Source organism: Mus musculus, chromosome 7 (assembly GCF_000001635.26).
Source record: "Mus musculus strain C57BL/6J chromosome 7, GRCm38.p6 C57BL/6J".
Taxonomy (NCBI): Eukaryota; Metazoa; Chordata; class Mammalia; order Rodentia; family Muridae; genus Mus; species Mus musculus.
In genome coordinates, this window is record NC_000073.6 from 22,096,667 (window position 1) to 22,118,526 (window position 21,860).

Sequence of the window (21,860 nt, forward strand, 5' to 3'; positions counted from 1 at the left end):
ATCAGTATAAAATTTTATTTGAGTTTTTATACATTCATTGTTTTTCAGGCAATTTGCCTGTAATGTGATAGAATAGTGTCTCACTTATCAAGTGAAGAAATTGTCTCAAATCAATTGGTAAGTGTGGACAATAAAACAGAGACCCGAGGAGAGTAGTGTCCTACCTAATCATTACTCCAGGGTTGAATAAAGGCCTCTCCATGTCTGCTCATGGTAAATCCGTGAAAACCACTGAGGAAGTGGCTCTTCAGATCCTCTTGCTTTGCCAGTTTGGGGTTGGGACCGTGGCCAATGTCTTTCTATTTGTCCATAATTTCTCTCCAGTCTTGACTGGTTCTAAACAGAGGCCCAGACAGGTGATTTTAAGCCACATGGCTGTGGCCAATGCCTTGACTCTATTCCTCACTATATTTCCAAACAACATGATGGCTTTTGCTCCCAAAACTCCTCCAACTGAACTCAAATGTAAATTAGAATTCTTCAGTCACATGGTGGCAAGAAGCACAAATTTGTGTTCCACCTGTGTCCTGAGTGTCCATCAGTTTGTCACTCTTGTTCCTGTTAATAGAGGTAAAGGTAAACTTATACTCAGAGCAAGTGTCCCAAATTTGTGGAATTATTCTTGCTACAGTTGTTGGTTTTTCAGTGTCTTAAGTAACATCCACATTCCAATTAAGGTCACTGGTCCACAGATAATAGACAATAACACTTACGATAAAAGCAACTTGTTCTGTTCCACTTCTGGATTCATTGTAGGCATTGTCTTCTTGCAGATTTCCCATGATGCCACATTCATGAGCATCATGGTCTGGACCAGTGTCTCCATGGTACTTCTCCTCCTCACTCCCAATCAGGATGCCAGAGGCCAAGCTGAGACCAGAGCAACCCATACTATCCTGATGCTGGTGGTCACATTTGTTAGCTTTTATCTTCTAAATTGTATTTGTATCATCTTTCATGCCTTTTCTATACATTCTCGTCTCTTCATAAGACTTGTCAGTGAGGTTCTGGCTGCAGTCTTCCCCAGTATCTGCCCCTTACTGTTGATCTTCAGAGATCCTAATGATCCTTGTTCTGTGCTCTTCAAATGTTGAAAACAAGAGCCCCTAAATACTGCCAAATACTGAAGACATCTTCACTAATACCATTAAATACTTTATTCCATATATATGTTTTCAACATTTTGTATGAATAAGGTGTGGTGCTCACTGCTGTAATTTTAAAAGAAAAAGCTATACTCATTTGTTGATGTGAAATGATTTCTGGTTGGAATCTGACTGACATGGTAAGTGAGTTATTCACCATCCTCTGTTCTCCTGTATATAACTGCATTGTGCTGCAGGCTGGACTGAAACTGATGCAACCAATTTTCACTAAACAGTTTAATGTGTTAAATGGTACTGAACAACCTGATACTCTTGCTCTTTCTTAGTTAATACTTCAAACTTTGGATAAGAACAGAATCCCTCTCTATATTTCTCTATCTGAACAAATGAGGATGCATTGCTCTAATTAAATGTTTTCAAGGATGAACATTTTATATACGGTAAATATATTGCATGTCATTCCACTTTAGTTAGGAGATATATGCTTAGCTACCTTGGGCCCTACTGAGGTGAGAGTCAAGCACTGAACAACATAACTTTGTGCTTTCTAGAGCAGTACAATCTGCTGAGCATATCGAGAATAAATAGGAAAAGAGGCAGAAACAGGTCACACTCAGAATCCTTAAGCGATTTAAAGTTTCAGGACCAGGGAGGAACCCAGGATCCACACTGGAGATCTTCTCCTGAAAGACTTCACTCTGGGCCATGGTGAAATTGTTTTCCAGTCATCACAAACACCTACCAATCAGACAGGAGACAATATATATCCGAACAATGAGGAGGCAAAGTTGTCACTCCATCTGTCAGTGGCTTTCTCAATCACAAAATTATTTTCTCAGAAGATTAAAATCAAGCATCTAATATTTTCAGCTATCTGAGAATGACCAAGGCAAGAAAGATCACAAGATAAATACCAGGGGTGGTTATAGCTGTCAGTGTGATGAAACTTATAATCTGACTTGTGGTACTTACTTCTGTGAACAAAGAATATTTTAGCATTCATTTTTTTGTTCATGCGTATTGGGTATGTATGTATTTGTGGGGATTCCCTCCTCTTAAGGAGAATAGGTGTCATACCCCTAGAGCTGGAGTTACAAACTGTTATAAGCCTACAAAGATAGGTTCTCAGAATCAAGCTCTGATCCAATGTAAATGTGGCCAGGCTTCCAACCTGCTGAGCCATCTCTCCAGGCCCACACTGAAAAATTTATCCAACACACTTAACTCTTCACTTCCAGTTTGGGATGTCGGAAATCATCAATATCAGCTTTATTGAAAGAGCTTGAAATAATAGAATAGGAACCAACAGTTTGTATGTACGATATTAAGGATAGATTCGCACTGAGTTATGAAATTAATACTGAGACTCTTCATGTACATTTTCACAGACCTCTACCAACAATAAAACTGACAATCCCACAGCACCAAGTCTTGATAATAACACTGGCAATAATAAGAATCAGCAAGACAGCTCAGCAGCTAAAGCACTCACAACTTAGAAATGATTATCCCAGGTCCTACATAGTGGAGAGAACAAACTCCTACAATTGTACTCTGCCTTCCTCAAATCTGTGCTTGAACATGTCCACACACCGAAAAGAAAAAGTGTATTTTCTAAGTTCAGTTTAATCAGTTCAGTGTATCCTATAACACTGATCTCTGCCTGTTAATCTCTGTATACCCTTATATCTAAGCATTAGTTTGTTGTACTTCATTGGATTGTACTATCTACTACCCTTCCAACACCTTTTTCACCACAATATTTCCAACCAACACTCAGTAATAAAGAAAAGTTAGAGAGGAAAAGGTGTGTTGACCTCTGATGTTGGTTTTGGTAAGTCCAAAATCTATCATCATGATATCTCTAACCAGAAGTCAAACAAGACAGCCAAACAACAATTCATCAATAGCAAAATCAGGAGCAGGTACAGCAGCAAAGGGAACTGACAGCAGCAGGCAAAGCAGGAGCCACCACAGGACATCTTGGGGATCTCACACAAATACCTTCTCAAGATTCTCAAGAATTCCAAACAAAAACTGTCTGCAGCTGGAAAAAAATCATGCCCCTCCTATAGCATGAGACACTCATAATTATTCATTGTGGACTTTTGGAAACAGCACCATATCCCATATCAGGGAGTAAAAGAAAAACATATTCATGTAACATAACTGGTTTTTTGACAAAATGAAAATTATCACATCAGTCAAAGCACAAATACTGAAATGTTAATAATATTCAAAGGAGGCATGAATTATAATGAGAAAACTTTGGAAAGGGCAGAAGTTAGCAGGTAAAATTTCAAGAAATCATAAATAAATAAATAAATAAATAAATAAATAAATAAATGGCCTTTCTTTGTTCCATCTAATGTTCCACACCCCAGTCTGCAATCTCTGATCTATACTCCTCTCCCTAGCCCATAGTTCTGCCTGCCTTCCAGGATGCTGAGTCCTGCATGGTCATGAGGGTGATGGTGTGACATGATCACAACTCTGGGATGGAGCCAGCAGGACATAGGACTCCACAGTGTTGACAGTTATCAGGAAATATGATACTTGACAAGTTTATTGTGGAATGTCCTTTCTGGGAAAGTTAGTACCTCTTAGGATAGGAGGGTATGTTTAGATCTTAGCAAAAACTATAAATGCTGTGGCCTTCATGGCAGCCCTTAATGATATAGGAAAGAACACTGAATACATGAATTTAAAAATATATAAACAGGAGTTCTCAACTATTCAAAATATAAGGATGTAATATGAGTTACAAGAGGGGCTTCATGCACCAAAAAGTACAGAAGCAGGTGCACTATGAGCAAGCTTGTCAGAAAGATGCAAAGATAGGCAGACACAAAAGCAAGCAGGTTTCTGAGTTCAAGGACATCCTGGAACAGAGGAAATTTAGATCCAGCATTTGGGGGCAGTGATCTCAGTGCTGGGTCCTACCTTGATAGCTTATTGTATGTTCTTACAAAGGAAGCAGATTTCTGAGTTTGTTTGCCATGTTAAGAAAAATGTGCTTGCTGTCTTTTCTTAGAGGTTAAGGGGATAAGTTCAAAATTTGTGATGTAATCAAAAGAGTATGTGGGGTGCATGACTGCATTGACATGAAAATAAAAGAATGGGCTATTGTCTGTTAGAGGTTATCTCTCTGGTCATCTTCAGAAAGCTGTCTTAGCAGAGCACAAGGCTATCTGCTTGTACCCCAGAACTGACTTCAAGCCATTCTTTTTGTTGCTCCCAAACACTACTTTCTCAGAACCCCTCTCTAAGCCAAGGCTGGTCCTTAGCACCAGGAGGCCTACTGACATCCTGAACAACCAAGAACAACTCACTCTCCAATTTCCTGCCTGCTGAACTCCAGTACTCCCAGAAGCTGTGAGGTCTGCCCAATTCTCTCCATTCTTTCTATGCCCCATCTTCCTGTCCACACTTCTACATACAATTGAGAACCTGCACTCCACACCCTAGTTCACAGCTCTGCATGCCTCCTGGTAGACCTGTTACCAAGTGGTACAATCAGTCCCAGAGGCCTACTGCGACCTTGTATGGCCAGGACAATTAATACCAGAGACAACAAGATTTCTAAAGACATGAGCTAAAATATGATAAGGAAAAGGCAGTGCAATATGGCACCACTGGTAACCAGCTATCTTACTCTAGCAAGCATTAGGTACCCTGACACACCTGAAGAGCAAGAAAATGATCTTACATCTCATTGTATGAAGAAGATATAGGCCTTTAATGAGGAAATAAGTAAATATCTTTTTTTCTTTTTTTTATTACGTATTTTCTTCAATTACATTTCCAATGCTATCCCAAAAGTCCCCCCCCCCACTACCCTACCCACCCATTCCCATTTTTTGGCCCTGGCGTTCCCCTGTACTGGGGCATATAACATTTGCCTGACCAATGGGCCTCTCTTTCCAGTGGCCAACTAGGTCATCTTTTGATACATATGCAGCTAGAGTCAAGAGCTCTGGGGTACTGGTTAGTTCATAATGTTGTTCCACCAATAGGGTTGCAGATCTCTTTAGCTCCTTGGATACTTTCTCCATTGGGGGCCCTGTGATCCATCCAATAGTTGACTGTGAGCATCCACTTCTGTGTTTGCTAGGCCCCGGCCTAGTCTCACAAGGGACAGCTATATCACCATCCTTGCAACAAAGGCTTGCTAGTGTATGCAATGTTGTCATCGCTTGGAGGCTAATTATGGGATGGATCCCTGGATATGGCAGTCTCTAGATGGACCATCCTTTTGTCTCAGCTCCAAACTTTGTCTCTGTAACTCCTTCCATGGGTGATTTTTTCCAATTCTAAGAATGAGCAAAGTGTCCATACTTTGGTCTTCATTCTTCTTCAGTTTCATATGTTTTACATATTGTACCTTATATCTCACTATACTAAGTTTCTGGGTTAATATCCACTTATCAGTGAGTACATTTCATTTGAGTTTTTTTGTGATTGGGTTACCTCACTCAGGATGATGCCCTCCAGGTCCAACCATTTGCCTAGGAATTTCGTAATTCATTCTTTTTAATAGCTGAGTAGTACTCCATTGTGTAGATGTACCACATCTTTTGTATCCATTCCTCTGTTGAGGGACATCTGGGTTCTTTCCAGCTTCTGGCTATTATAAATAAGGCTGCTATGAACATAGTGGAGCATGTGTCCTTCTTACCGGTTGGGACATCTTCTGGATATATGCCCAGGAGAGGTATTGGGGGATCCTCCAGTAGTACTATGTCCAATTTTCGGAGGAACCACAAGACTGATTTCCAGAGTGGTTGTACAAGCTTGCAATCCCACCAACAATGGAGGAGTGTTCCTCTTTCTCCACATCCATGCCAGCATCTGCTGTCACCTGAATTTTTGATCTTAGCCATTCTGACTGGTGTGAGATGGAATCTCAGGGTTGTTTTGATTTGCATTTCCATGATGATTAAGGATGTTGAACATTTTTTCAGGTATTTCTCAGCCTTTCGGTATTACTCAGGTGAGAATTCTTTGTTTAGCTCTGAGCCCCATCTTTTAAGGGGGCTATTTGATTTTCTGGAGTCCACCCTCTTGAGTTCTTTATATATATTGGATATTAGTCCCCTATCTGATTTAAGATAGGTAAAGATCCTTTCCCAATCTGTTGGTGGTCTTTTTGTCTTATTGACAGTGTCTTTTGCCTTGCAGAAGCTTTGCAGTTTCATGAGGTCACATTTGTCAATCCTCGATCTTAAAGCACAAGCCATTGCTGTTATATTCAGGAATTTTTCCCTGTGCCCATATCTTCAAGGCTTTGCCCCACTTTCTCCTCTATAAGTTTCAGTGTCTCTGGTTTTATGTGAAGTTCCTTGATCCACTTAGATTTGACCTTAGTACAAGTAGAGAGGAATGGGTTGATTCGCATTCTTCTACATGATAACAACCAGTTGTGCCAGCACCATTTGTTGAAAATGCTGTCTTTTTTCCACTGGATGGTTTTAGCTCCCTTGTCGAAGATCAAGTGACCATAGGTGTGTGGGTTCATTTCTGGGTCTTCAATTCTATTCCATTGGTCTACTTTTATGTCGCTATACCAGTACCATGCAGTTTTTATCACAATTGCTCTGTAGTAAATCTTTAGGTCAGGCATGCTGATTCCAGCAGAGGTACTTTTATCCTTGAGAAGAGCTTCTGCTATCCTAGGATTTTTGTTATTCCAGATGAATTTGCAGATTGCTCTTTCTAATTCGTTGAAGAATTGAGTTGGAATTTTGATGGGGATTGCATTGAATCTGTAGATTGCTTTTGGCAAGATAGCCATTTTTACAATGTTGATCCTGCCAATCCATGAGCATGGGAGATCTTTCCATCTTCTGAGATCTTCTTTAATTTCTTTCTTCAGGGACTTGAAGTTTTTATCATACAGATCTTTCACTTCCTTAGTTAGAGTCACGCCAAGATATTTTATATTATTTGTGACTATTGAGAAGGGTGTTGTTTCCCTAATTTCTTTCTCAGCCTGTTTATTCTTGGTGTAGAGAAAGACCATTGACTTGTTTGAGTTAATTTTATATCCAGCTACTTCACCGAAGCTGTTTATCAGGTTTAGTAGTTCTCTGGTAGAATTTTTAGGGTCACTTATATATACTATCATATCATCTGCAAAACGTGATATTTTGACTTCCTCTTTTCCAATTTGTATCCCCTTGATCTCCTTTTGTTGTCGAATTGCTCTGGCTAGGACTTCAAGTACTATGTTGAAGAGGTAGGGAGAAAGTGGGCAGCCTTGTCTAGTCCCTGATTTTAGTGGGATTGCTTCCAGTTTCTCACTATTTAATTTGATGTTGGCTACTGGTTTGCTGTAGATTGCTTTTATCATGTTTAGGTATGGACCTTGAATTCCTGATCTTTCCAAGACTTTTATCATGAATGGGTTTTGGATCTTGTTGAATGCTTTTTCCGCATCTAATGAGATGATCATGTGGTTTTTGTCTTTGAGTTTGTTTATATAATGGGTTACATTGATGGATTTTCATATATTAAACCATCCCTGCATCCCTGGAATGAAACCTACTTGGTCAGGATGGATGATTGCTTTAATGTGTTCTTGGATTCGGTTAGCAAGAATTTTATTGAGGATTTTTGCATCGATATTCATAAGAGAAATTTTTCTGAAGTTCTCTATCTTTGTTGGATCTTTCTGTGGTTTAGGTATCAGAGTAATTGTGGCTTCATAGAATGAGTTAGGTAGAGTTCCCTCTACTTCTATTTTGTGGAATAGTTTGTGCAGAACTGGGATTAGATCTTCTTTGAAGGTCTGGTAGAACTCTGCACTAAACCCATCTGGTCCTGGGCTTTTTTTGGCTGGGAGACTATTAATGACTGCTTCTATTTCCTTAAGGGATATGGGACTGTTTAGATCGTTAACTTGATCCTGATTTAACTTTGGTACCTGGTATCAGTCTAGAAACTTGTCCATTTCATCCAGGTTTTTCAGTTTTATTGAGTATAAGCTTTTGTAGAAGGATCTGATGGTGTTTTGGATTTCTTCAGGATATGATGTTATGTCTCTCTTTTCATTTCTGATTTTGTTAATTAGGATGCTGTCCCCGTGCCCTCTAGTGACTCTAGCTAAGGGTTTATCTATCTTGTTGATTTTCTCAAAGAACCAACTCCTCGTTTGGTTAATTCTTTGAATAGTTCTTCTTGTTTCCACTTGGTTGATTTCACCCCTGAGTTTGATTATTTCCTGCCGTCTACTCCTCTTGGGTGAATTTGCTTCCTTTTTTTCTAGAGCTTTTAGATGTGTTGTCAAGCTGCTAGTATGTGCTGTCTCCCGTTTCTTCTTGGAGGCACTCAGAGCTATGAGTTTCCCTCTTAGAAATGCTTTTATTGTGTCCCATAGGTTTGGGTATGTTGTGTCTTCATTTTCATTAAATCTAAAAAGTCTTTAATTTCTTTCTTTATTCCTTCCTTGACCAAGGTATCATTGAGAAGAGTGTTGTTCAGTTTCCACGTGAATGTTGGCTTTCCATTATTTATGTTGTTATTGAAGATCAGCCTTAGGCCGTGGTGGTCTGATAGTATACATGGGACAATTTCAATATTTTTGTATCTGTTGAGGCCTGTTTTGTGACCAATTATATGGTCAATTTTGGAGAAGGTCCCATGAGGTGCTGAGAAGAAGGTATATCCTTTTGTTTTAGGAAAAAATGTTCTGTAGATATCTGTCAGATCTATTTGTTTCATAACTTCTGTTACTTTCACTGTGTCCCTTTTTAGTTTCTGTTTCCAAGATCTGTCCATTGATGAAAGTGGTGTGTTGAAGTCTCCCACTATTATTGTGTGAGGTGCAATGTGTGTTTTGAGCTTTACTAAAGTGTCTTTAATGAATGTGGCTGCCCTTGCATTTGGAGCGTAGACATTCAGAATTGAGAGTTTCTCTTGGAGGATTTTACCTTTGATGAGTATGAAATGTCTCTCCTTGTCTTTTTTGATAACTTTGGGTTGGAAGTCGATTTTATCCGATATTAAAATGGCTACTCCAGCTTGTTTCTTCAGACCATTTGCTTGGAAAATTGTTTTCCAGCCTTTCACTCTGAGGTAGTGTCTGTCTTTTTCCCTGAGATGGGTTTCCTGTAAGCAGCAGAATGTTGGGTCCTGTTTATGTAGCCAGTCTGTTAGTCTATGTCTTTTTATTGGCGAATTGAGTTCATTGATATTAAGAGATATTAAGGAAAAGTACTTGTTGCTTCCTTTTATTTTTGTTGTTAGAGTTGGCATTCTGTTCTTGTGGCTGCCTTCTTTTTGGTTTGTTGAGGGATTACTTTCTTGCTTGTTCTAGGGCGTGATTTCCGTCCTTGTATTGCTTCTTTTCTGTTATTATCCTTTGAAGGGCTGGATTCGTGGAAAGATAATGTGTGAATTTGGTTTTGTCGTGGAATACTTTGGTTTCTCCATCTATGGTAATTGAGAGTTTGGCCGGGTATAGTAGCCTGGGCTGGCATTTGTGTTCTCTTAGTGTCTGTATAACATCTGTCCAGGCTCTTCTGGCTTTCATAGTCTCTGGTGAAAAGTCTGGTGTAATTCTGATAGGTCTGCCTTTATATGTTACTTGACCTTTCTCCCTTACTGCTTTTAATATTCTATCTTTATTTAGTGCATTTGTTGTTCTAATTATTATGTGTCGGGAGGAATTTCTTTTCTGGTCCAGTCTATTTGGAGTTTTGTAGGCTTCTTGTATGTTCATGGGCATGTCATTCTTTAGGTTTGGGAAGTTTTCTTCTATAATTTTGTTGAATATATTTGCTGGCCCTTTAAGTTGAAAATCTTCATTCTCATCAACTTCTATTATCCGTAGGTTTGGTCTTCTCATTGTGTCCTGGATTTCCTGGATGTTTTGAGTTAGGATCTTTTTGCGTTTTGTATTATCTTTGAATGTTGTGCCGATGTTCTCTATGGAATCTTCTGCACCTGAGATTCTCTCTTCCATCTCTTGTAATCTGTTGCTGATGCTCGCATCTATGGTTCCAGATTTTTTCCCTCGGTTTTCTATCTCCAGCGTTGCCTTGCTTTGGGTTTTCTTTATTGTGTCTACTTCCCTTTTTAGGTCTAGTATGGTCTTGTACATTTCCATCACCTGTTTGGATGTGTTTTCCTGTTTTTCTATAAGGACTTCTACCTGTTTGGTTGTGTTTTCCTGTTTTTCTTTAAGGACTTGTAAATCTTTAGCAGTGTTCTCCTGTATTTCCTTAAGTGAGTTATTAAAGTTCTTCTTGATGTCCTCTACCATCAACATGAGATATGCTTTTAAATCTGAGTCTAGCTTTTCGGTTGTGTTGTGGTGCCCAGGACTAGGTGGCGCGGGAGTGCTGCGTTCTGATGATGGTGAGTGGTCTTGATTTCTGTTAGTAGGATTCTTATGTTTTCCTTTCGCCCTCTGGTATTCTCTGGAGCTGTGCAGGATACACTGGCGGGGTCCTGAAGCCAAGATGCCTGTGCAGGATACACTCAGCAGGGTCCCTGCACTAAGATGTCTGCTGCCAGTGCTCAGGCAAAGCGCTCCAGCGCCGGGCAGGTCCCTATCCTCTGGCCAGGAAAATGGTCACCTGCCTGTGCAGGATACACTCGGCAGGATCCCGGATCCAAGATGTCTGCTGCCGATTCTCAGGCAAAGCGCTCCCACGCCGGGCAGATCCCAATCCTCAGAATTCTTAAGATTGCATGGCTGGTGTTGTGGGTATCTGGCGGTAGTCAGCCGACTGTGCGCCCTAGCTACCCCGGAGCTCGGACCGGAAGGGGCTTGTGCCCTTACTAAGACCGGGTTTTCTGCTTTCCTAACTAATGCAGTCTCAGGTCCTGCGCGATTGGATTGGAGCAGATGCTGTGTTCCACTCACCAGAAGTCTTAAGATCGCTTGGCGGGTGTTGTGGGTAGCTGGCGGTAGTCAGACGACTGTGCGCCCCAGCTACCCCGGTGCTGCTCTGACCGGTAAGGGGTAAATATCTTTTTAAAATACAGGAAGACAGGATCAAATAGGCCTTTAAAAAGGAAACAAATAAATATGAAAGAATACAGGAAAATGCAATCAAACAGGTGAAGGAAATGAATAAAACTGTTCAGGACCTGAAAATGGAAATAAACGTAATAAGAAAACAAAAAAGGAGCCAACCCTGGAGAAATAAAACCTAGAAAATAGAATTACAAGCCACAAGCATCATCAACAGAATACAAGAGAAAGAAGAGAGAAGCTCAGCCATCAGAGATACAACAGAAGAAATTGCTGTATCGGTCAAAGAAAATGTCAAATAAATTGATTCTAATACAATACACTCAGAAAATTTGGGACACTAGGAAAAGACAAAAACTAAGAATAATAGAAATAAAGGAAGAAGAACCCCAGCTCAAAGGCACAGAAAATATACCCAACAAAATTATAGAACAAAACACCCCTAACCTAAATAAAGAGATGACTATAAAACTACAAGAACCAAAATAGATTGGATAGGAAATAAAATCCTGCCACCATATAATAAAACACTAAATGTAGATAACAAAGAAAGAAATTTAAAAGATGAAGGGGAGAAAAGGACAAGTAACATATAGGGTAGACCTTTTAGAATTATACATAACTTCACATTAGAGGCTCTTGTGAGGAGCCGCCCTTGCAATCGCCATTACAAGATGGCGCTGATATCCAGTGTTCTAACTGGTAAACATATATTCTGCAATGTGCTAGGGTATTTTTCCATTCCTTGTGCCCTGCCTGTCCCGTGGCGTCATCTGGGCTGATAGTGAGCAGTTAATCAAGACCTGACACATCACACAGAGGGGTATTTAGCAGCTCCATTTTCCGGGTTCGGGTCTTCCTGAGAAGTAAGCAATAAAGCTTTGCCGTAGAAGGATCTGGTTGTCTGAGTGTGTTTTGCTGGCGAAACATTACAAGGACAAGAAGTGATGCTGATAACCCGGGAACTATATCATCACCAGGCACTGAAAGGAGACCCCCGTTTCACACGGGGCAGATTCAGAACTACGGGACAATACAGCTCTGCAAGGTACGTGTGGCCTTGAACTTTCTCCAGCGTTAGAAGCCTTTCTGTTCCCTTTCACAGGGCTCGTTCTTTTATTTAGATTGCGTACAGTTTCTACGGGAGGAATTGCTAACTGGTGTTCAGTCGAGGTCAGGCAAGGTTAGAAAAAAGGCAAGAAGATAGCGTGGGAGCCTTCCACTCTGTGGTGACCACCTTACGGTTGGTCCTGAGGAAGCGTGGCTTGAAAGTCTCCACCAAGACACTAGAAGGCTTTGTAAAAGAGATAGATCACATAGCACCGTGGTTTGCGTGCTCAGGGTCCTTAACTATCCCCTCTTGGGAGAAACTCGGGGGAGATTTAGTTGGGGAGCAGGAGAACGGCAAACTTAAAGCAGAAACCATGCTGTTGTGGAAGCTGATTAGATCATGCTTAAAGGATGAGGAATGTCAACAAGTAGTTAAGGCAGGACAGAAAATTCTGGACGAAATTCAAGAAAGCCTATCAGAGGCAGTGCGGGGAGAGAAATTAGGAGCAAAGGGGAAACATGGTGCACCAAATAAGCATACAGGCCTCTCCACAGGTCTTGAACCTGAGGAGAAGATAATGTCGGGGAAGGATACCCAGGGAGAGATAAGAAGAAAGGAGGAGAAAAAACAAAAGAAAAAAGATCAATCAGCGGAGGTCCCTAGAGGAGGGAGCCTATATCCGTTGCTAGATGAGTTTAAGGAGCTAGCTCTTAGTAGCTCAGAATCAGATGAAGAACTTAGCCCCTCTGAGGAAACAGACTCGGAGGAGGAAAAAGCTTGTTATGAGAGAGAAAAGTACCAGCCAGATAAAATGCGAGCTAATCAGTCAAGAAAAAACCCAAAAGCGGCTGGCGAAGGCCAGCTTGCTGCTCGGCCTCTGGGCTGTCGGCTTCAAGGTCATAGTGCACCTCCGCCCTATGCGAAGCCCCCGCCCTGTGTAGTGTGTCAGCCCTGCGCAGAGAGGCAATGTGCAGACTCGTTCATTCCAAGAGAGGAATCTCCCCAGCAACCGCAGCCCGGCCAATCCTGAGTTGCTACACCTGTACCAGACTCTTTCCTTGTACCCCTCCCACACCCATTTCTTGAGACTAGACATTGTTTAGATCTGGAAATCCCCTACTCCCCTCTTCTCCTTTCTCCCCTGAGGGCCTATAAAACTGGGACCTCTTTCCCCTCGAGGTTGACTCCTTTACCCCTGTGTGGGATATGAGCCATCCCCAGAGCTTTGGTTTTCCCCGAATAAAGCCTCATGTGGTTTACATCAAGGTTGGTCTATCCTGTTTTCTTGAGTGTCTGCTATTGTCCTGAGGCCTGAGTGAGGGGCTCCTCTTGGGGTCTTTCAACTGCTCATGCTGGCAAGGATGTGCAGTAAGGGAATTTCTCATCCATTGCTGGTGAAAGTAAGAATGTGTAGAGTCACTATGGGGATAAGAATAGAGGCTCCACAGAAAGTAGGCAATAGATCTATCTCACCACTCTTGGGATATATACCTGAAAGGCACTTCATACTACTACAAGGACATGTGCTCAACCATGATTGTTACTGCTCTATTCATTCATAATAGCCAGAACCTGGAAACAAGCAAGAAGTCACAATAAAAGAAAGGATAAAAATTATGGCACATTAGCACAATGGAGCAGTACTCGGCTGTTTAAGGACAGGCATCATGATGTTTATAGGAAAATGACTGAAGCTAGAAAAAACATCATCCTGAGTGAGGTACCCCACACCCAGAAATATAAATATGGTATGTATTCACTTATATTCGGGAAGCAGGTGTGGTCACATGGACCTAGATGGCGCCCTGGACCATTGTCAGGCTCCGTGAATCCCACATGTTACTGCCTTGCCCGAGCATGCGCAGTGAGGCTGCATGTGTGGGCTGCCTGCCAGGCTGGGCTGTTCCTCATGATCCAGACCTGTCAGCCTATTGGTGGCCAACCTGAGGTCGTTCCTGGAGCGTGTGTGAATTCTGATTGGATGAGGTGGGGTGGAGCTAGATGAGGTCAGTCTTTGTGAGTATAGGAGGTTTGTTGTTGTTGCCCTTGCCTAAGTGGAGAGAGGTTGTAAGAAAAGCTTCAAGAAGGAGTAAAAGAAGAAGCTATTGCATGAACCGAACTTGGTGTCTGTGTCGTTCTTGTCTCTGTGGGAAGAAAGGACTGTGGACACTTATACATACATACATACATAGCTATTAAATAAATGATAATGAAGGTACAAAGGAGATTGATATACATAGAGATGTTTTAGTGAGTGACACATGGATTTCATAGATGGGGAAAAGTGATTAGCTATGCTGAATGGATTAGGGGATGAGTTGGAACAGGACATAGGGTTGAGAGAGGGGATGTAGGGAGATAGAGCTGTAAATGGGGAGCATATGAGAGATGTTACGAAAACCTATGACAGGGGAAATTTTTTAACACATATGAAAGTGATCCTACTGAAATTTTCTAATAAATGAGGGTACAGAGTCCCAACTGACCACCTCTTTTCAACTAAGGGGTCTTCAAGTACAGGGACTGTAGTGCATTCAACTGAGTTGTTGGCCAAAGACGTCCCATGGAAATGCCTACCAAACCCAGGCTGGGGCTGGAGAGATGGCTCAATGGTTAAGAACAGTGGCTGCTTGCTCTTCTAGAGGTCCTGAGTTCAATTCCCAGCAACCACATGGTGGCTCACAACCATCTGTAATGGGATCTGATGCTCTCTTCTGGTGTGTCTTGAAGATAGCTACAGTGTACACATATAAATTAAATTAATAAATCTTTTTTAAAAAAAAACTAAGCTGATGTTAAAACAATGGTTTGCTCTCCACAAACTGACAGTGGGATACCCTTACCTAGGACAACACCCATACACTCCTTCAACATGGAGAAGTTGAGCTAATACCTACATGGAGCCTTTACTCCTATATCTAGTGTCTTTGGTATGGAAACGTACTCTGCAGGCTACCAAAAGTGACACATAAACACCAACCCAGCAACAAAACTTTTGGCCTACAATCTGTCCTGCACATAAGATATGTTAATGTAAAGGTGGTATGGAACTTGTGGGAGTATACAATGAATGTCTAATTTGTCATAGACAGAACACATACACAGCACTGTCAGGTGACCAAGAACCAGAAATTAGATAGTCAACATACCCACGGTAAGACCAAATACTACCTCTCTAAAAAAATAAAAAAATAAAAACATCGATAAAATGACTTCCAATGGTATTTTGCCCTATTCAAAGTTCAGTGTGTTATTCGCTGTTGTGTTAATCATCAGAGAAGTTTCCTCCTTAGGCAGACAGAAACAGATTCAGAGACTCACAGCCTGGCATCATGTGGAAAGAGAGTCCTCAGAACACACAGCTCTAAATGGGATGTCTCCATCAAAACTCGCCTCTCATAGCTCAGGGAACTCTTAAGAAGAGGAGTCAAGAAAGAGTGTAAAAGCCATGGGGATGACGGACACCAGGAAAACTGGACTCACTAAATCAACAGAGCAAAGTACATATGCTCCAAAGATTATATGCCCCAATACAAGAGAATGCCAGGGTCAGGATGCAGGAGTAGATGGGTTGGAGAGCAGGGCAGAGGGAGGGTATAAGGGACTTTCAAGATGGCATTTGAATTGTAAATGAAAAAAAGCTAATAAAAAATTGTTTAAAAAAATGAACCCTGAGAGAAGGCATAGTAATCAGTGCCATTCATTCTCACACTCAGGTGTTCGATAAAAATACTAAGCTGAAAGCTTTAATATATATGCTGGTAATCTGATGCAAACCCTTGTATGCCCATGCTTGATGTTTCAGTCTCTGTGTATTCATATTCACTTTGCTCAGTTGATTTAGTGAGTCTAGTTCTCCTGGTGTCCTTCATTCCCATGGCTCTTACACTCTTTCTGGACTCCTCTTATTCAGAGTTCCCTGAGCTCTGAGAAGTGAGATTTGATAAAGACATTCCATTTAGAGCTGTGTGTTCTGAGGACTCTCTTTCCACATGATGCCAGGCTGTCAGTTTCTGAATCTGTTTCTGTCTGTCGTAGGAGGAATCTCTGATGATAAGTGAATAGGACACTGATCTATGAATATAGCAAAATACCATTAAAATTCATTCTATCAATGATTTTATTTTATTTCTTAGACAGGTAGTATTCTTACCATAGGTATGTTGACTATCTAATTCCTGGTACTTGGTCTCCTGACAGTGCTGTGTATGGGCTCTGTCTATAACAAATCAGAGATTGATTGGCTTCTCCCACAAGTTCCATGCCAGCATTGCATTAACATATCTTGAGTGCAGGGAGGAATTTATGCCAAAATTTTTGTGGTTGAGTTTTTGTTTATGTGTCTCTTTTGGTAGCCTGTAGAGTACTTTTCCATACCAAAGACTCTAGGAGTGAAGGCTCCATGTAGGTATTAGCTCAACTTCTCCATATTGAGGGGGTTTATGGGTGTTGTCCTAGGTAAGGGTATCCCACTGTCAGTTTCTGGAGAGCAAACAATTAATGTTAGCCTGGGTGTTTTTTAAATAAAATTTATTAATTTAATTTATATGTGTACACTGTAGCTGTCTTCAGACACACCAGAAGAGAGCATCAGATCCCATTACAGATGGTTGTGAGCCACCATATGGTTGCTGGGAATAGAACTTACGTCCTCTGGAAGAGCAAGAAGCCAGTGCTCTTAACCATTGAGCCATCTCTCCAGCCCCAGCCTGGGGTTGGTTGGCATTTCTATGGGACATCTTTGGCCAACAACTCAGCTGAATGCACTACAGTCTCTGTACTTGAAGACCCCTTAGTTGAAAAGAGGTGGTCAGTTGGGACTCTGTACCCTCATTTATTAGAAAATTTCAGTAGGATCACTTTCATATATGTTAGAAATTTCCCCTGCCATAGGTTTTCGTAACATCTCTCATATGCTCCCCAATTCCAGCTCTTTCTCTTAATTCCATCTCTCAACCCTATGTCTCCTTGCACTGCTGGCTCTTTTCCAACTCATCCCCCTAGTCCACTCAGAAGAGCCAATCTCTTCCCCCCTTTCATGAAATCCTCGTGTCCCTCACTAGAACATTTTTATGTATCAATCTCCTTTGTAGGTTGATTATTATTTATTTAATGGCTAATAACTATGTATAAGTGATGGTGATTGATAATAGTGATGCCCGTGATGGTGATGATGGTGGAAAATGTGATAATGGTGGTGATGGTAATGGTGGTTATGGTAATGGTGATCAGGATGGTAAAATGCGAATGGTGAGCTGCTGCTGCTGGTGGTGATCATAATATTGATGCTGGTGGTTGTGATGATAGTGATAAACTCAGTGTTTCTCTGTATAGCCTCGACTGTCCTGGAACTCACTCTGTAGACCAGGCTGGCCTCAAGCTCAGAAATCTGTCTGCCCTTGCCTCCCAAGTGCTGGGATAAAAGGCTTGGACCACCACTGCCCGGATTACTTTTTGTTAAATAAAAACATTTTATTTTCATCACAATACCACTATAATACATTTACTTTGTTATGAGCAAGTTTGTGTGTGTGTGTAATTTATCTTTCCACTCTAGTAAGAAAATAATGTTCCTTTGATTTGGAAACCATCTTCACATAAAGTCTTATTTAAAGTAGTGTGGTGGTCCTTGGCTATCATACTGGCTACTCTGAAAGCCAAGTAAAAACTCTCAAGTTCAAAGCCACATCACTCCAATCTCTGCCTCTGTGGTTATATGGCTGTCTTCCCTCTGTATGTGTTTGCTGCTTCTTATAAGGACACAGTCACTCCTAAAGGTTTTATTCTACTTGTGGCTTTCATCTTTTATTTCCAAATAGGTCATTCATGGACCAGGACTTTACATAGCAGAAATACTGTCCAACCCATAGCAGGCAATGATAGCTTTCCCTTCATTCCCCCTCTCTGACCAGATGCCCTTCACAGGCCCATCCCATGGCCCTTGTGTCTGCTGATTATCGAATTGCAGAGCTTCTCACAGAGCTCCATCAGCTGACCAAGCAAATCCAGGTAAGAGGAATGTTTGTATAAGTGAATACATACTGCAATTCTCCTACAAACATCATGATGCCTGTTCTTAAACAGCTGAGTGTTGCTCCATTGTGCTAATGTGCCATAATTTTTATCCTTTCTTTTGTTGACACTTCTTGGTTGATTACAGATTCATTCATATTGTGAATGAATAGAGCAGCAAAAATCATGGTTGATCACATGTCCTTGTAGTAGGATGAAGTGCCCTTCAGGTATATATCCAAGAGTGGTGAGATAGATCTATTGCCTACTTTCTGTGGAATCTCTATTCTTATTCCCATAGTGACTGTACAAGTTCTTACTTTCACCAGCAATGGGTGAGCCTTTCCCTTATTGCACATCCTTGCCAGCATGAGCAGTCACCTGTGTTATTGATCTTGGCCATTCTAATAGGTGTTATAATCCCAATGTAGTTTTCATTTTCTTTTTCCTGATGTCCAAATATTGCCAAGGGTCATGCAGTAGGAATGACCAATGACTTTAGAACTCAGGGAATGTGGTCACCCCACTGCTTAACACAGCCACATGGGCGAGTGTTGGTGTGGCATGGCCCCAAGAACTTCATGCTCTTATGGAGTTCTGCTCTGCTTGCAGCCCTCACATCCCACTTAATCTAAGAAGGATGTAGCATTAAGAGGTCTAGACTCATTTTCTTCTCTAACTTTTTCCTTTACTACTGGGTGTTAGTTTGTTGGAAGTTATTGAATTGAAAAAAGTGTTAGACAGGTGGTAGATAATAGAACCCAACAAAGTATCCCAAAAATGCTTAGAAGTAAGGGGATACACAGATTAACAGGCAGAGATCAGTGTTATAGGATTCACTGAACTGATTAAACTGAACTTATAAAGTACACTTTTTTTCTTTTCGGTGTGTGGGCATGTTCAAGCGCAGATTTGAGGAAGGCAGAGTACAATTGCAGGATTTTGTTCTCTCCACTATGTAGGACCTGGAATAATCATTTCTAAGTTGTGAGTGCTTTAGCTGCTGAGCTGTCTTGCTGATTCTTATTATGGTCAGTGGTATGATCAAGACTTGGTGCTGTGGAATTGTCAGTTTTATTGTTGGTAGAGGTCTGTGAAAATGTACATGAAGAGTTTCAGTATTAATTTCATAACTCAGTGCAAATCTATCCTCAATATAGAACATACAAACTGTTGGTTCCTATTCTATGATTTCAAGCTCTTTCAACATAGCTGATATTACGATTTCCTACTCCCCCAGATTGGAAGTGAAGAGTTAAGTGTATTGGATAAATTTCTCATTGTGGGCCTCGAGGGATGGCTTAGCAGGTTAGAACCCTGGCCACATTTACATTGGATCAGAGCTCGATTCTGAGAAATTATATTTGTAGACTTACATCAGTTTGTAACTCCAGCACTAGGGGTATGACACCTATTCTCCTTAAGAGGAGGGAATCCCCACAAATACATACATACCCAATACACATGAACCAAAAAAATGAATGCTAAAATATTCTTTGTTCATAGGACTAAGTACCACAAGTCAGATTATAAGTTTCATCACACTGACAGTTATAACCACTCCAGATATTTATCTTGTGGTCTTTCTTGCCTTGGTCATTCTCAGATAGCTGAAAATATTAGATGCTTGATTTTAATCTTCTGAGAAAATAATTTTGTGACTGAGAAAGCCACTGACAGATGGAGTGACAACTTTGCCTCCCCATTGTTCTGATATGTCTTGTCTCCTGTCTGATTGGTAGGTGTTTGTGATGATTGGAAAACAATTTCACCATGGCCCAGAATGAAGTCTTTACCAAGGTCTTTCAGGAGAAGATCTCCAATGTGGAATCTGGTATCTTCCATGGTCCTGTGACTTTAAATCTCTGAAAGTTTCAGAGCGTGAGCTGTTTTTAACTCTTTCCTATTTACTCTTGATGTGATCAGCAGATTGTATTGCTGTAGAGAGCACAAAGTTTTGATTTTCAGTGCTTGACTCTCACTTGAGTAAGACCCAAGGTAGCTAAGCATATATCTCCTAACTAAAATGGAATGACATGCAATATATTTACTTTTTATATAAATTTCATTCTTGAAAATATTTAATCATAGCAAAGCACTCTCATTTATTCAAATAGGGAAATATAGAGATGGATTCTGTTCTTATCCGAAGTTTAAAGTATTAACTAAGAAGGAGCGAGAATATGCGTTTGATCAGGACCATTTAACACATTAAACTGTTTAGGGAATATGGGTTGCATCAGTTTCAGTCCAGCCTGCAGCAGAATACAGTTATATACAGGAGAACAGAGGATGGTGAATAACTCACTTACCATGTCAATCAGATTCCAAACAGAAATCATTTCACATCAACAAATGTGTATAGCCTTATTCTTTTAAAATTACAGCAGTGAGCACCACACCTTGTTCGTACAAAATGTTGAATACATATTTATGGAATAAAGTCCTTAATGGTATTAGTGAAGCTGTCTTTTGCATTTAGCATTTTTTAGCCACTCTGATTTTCAACAGTTGAAGAGCACAGAACAAGGATCCTTGGGATCTCTGAAGATCAACAGTAAAGGAGAGATACTGGGGAAGACTGCAGTTAAAATCTCACTGACAAGCCTTATGAAGAAATGAGAATGCATAAAAAGGGCATGTAACATGATACAAATAAAATTTAGAAGATAAAAGCTAACAAATGTGACTACCAGCATCAAGATAGTACAGGTTGCTCTGGTCTCAGCTTGGCCTCTGGCGTCCTGATTGGGAGTGAGGATGTGCTGCATTCGCTGGCGATGTCTATGGAGGAGAAGTACCATGGAGACACTGGTCCAGACCATGATGCTCATGAATGTGGCATCATAGGCAAACTGCAAGAGGACAATGCCTACACTGAATCCAGAAGTGGAACAGAACAACTTTCTGTTTGAGTCAGTGTTATTGTCTGTTATCTGTGGACCACTGACCTTAATTGGAATGTGAATGTTACTTAAGACACTGAAAAACCAACAACTGTAAGAAGAATAACTTGCCATGTTTGTGACACTTGCTCTAAGTACAAGTTTACCTTTCCCTCTATTAAGAGGAACCAGAGTGACAAACTGATGGACACCCAGGACACAGGTGGAACACAAGTTTGTGCTTCTTGCCACCAGGTGACTGAAGGATTCTAATTTACATTTGAGTTCAGTTGGAGGAGTTTTGGGAGCAAAAGCCATCATGTTGTTTGGAAATATAGTGAGGAATAGAGTCAAGGCATTGGCCACAGCCATGTGGCTTAAAATCACCTGTCTGGGCCTCTGTTTAGAACCAGTCAAGACTGGAGAGAAATTATGGACAAACAGAAAGACATTGGCCACAGTCCCAACCCCAAACTGGCAAAACAAGAGGAGCTGAAGAGCTACTTCCTCAGTGGTTTTCACGGATTTACCATGAGCAGACATGGAGAGGGCTTTTCCCAATCCTACATTGATGAATAGATAGGACACTACTCTCTGTGGGTCTCTGTTCTATTGTCCACACTTACCAATTGATTTGTGACAATTTCTTCACTTGATAAGTGAGACAGTATTCTAGTTACACATTACAGGTAAATTGCAGGGAAAACAATGCATGTATAATAACTCAAGTAAAATATTATACGTATTGAATTACTCCTGACTCAAGATACATTTTGTATTGCAACTACATCTTTATTGGTTCAGTAGGTCAAGAGCACAATAAC

The 21,860-nt window shown here is 40.8% G+C and overlaps 2 protein-coding genes across 2 annotated transcripts; one reads left to right on the forward strand and one right to left on the reverse strand.

Moving 5' to 3' along the window:
• The first annotated feature begins 200 nt into the window (after nucleotides 1-200).
• Vmn1r139 (vomeronasal 1 receptor 139) lies at nucleotides 201-1,094 on the forward strand. Its single transcript, NM_001166748.1, has one exon. It carries the CDS (start codon nucleotides 201-203, stop codon nucleotides 1,092-1,094), a length of 894 nt encoding a protein of 297 aa, NP_001160220.1.
• Nucleotides 1,095-20,655: 19,561 nt separating this feature from the next.
• Gm16451 (predicted pseudogene 16451) lies at nucleotides 20,656-21,579 on the reverse strand. The gene has a single exon (NM_001167149.1). It carries the CDS (start codon nucleotides 21,577-21,579, stop codon nucleotides 20,656-20,658), a length of 924 nt encoding a protein of 307 aa, NP_001160621.1.
• Between the last annotated feature and the right edge of the window lie 281 nt (nucleotides 21,580-21,860).

Bases quoted from the DNA above. Each gene is read 5' to 3' on its own strand.
- Vmn1r139 (NM_001166748.1), top strand. From the start codon at position 201: ATGTCTGCTCATGGTAAATCCGTGAAAACCACTGAGGAAGTGGCTCTT.
- Gm16451 (NM_001167149.1), bottom strand. From the start codon at position 21,579: ATGTCTGCTCATGGTAAATCCGTGAAAACCACTGAGGAAGTAGCTCTT.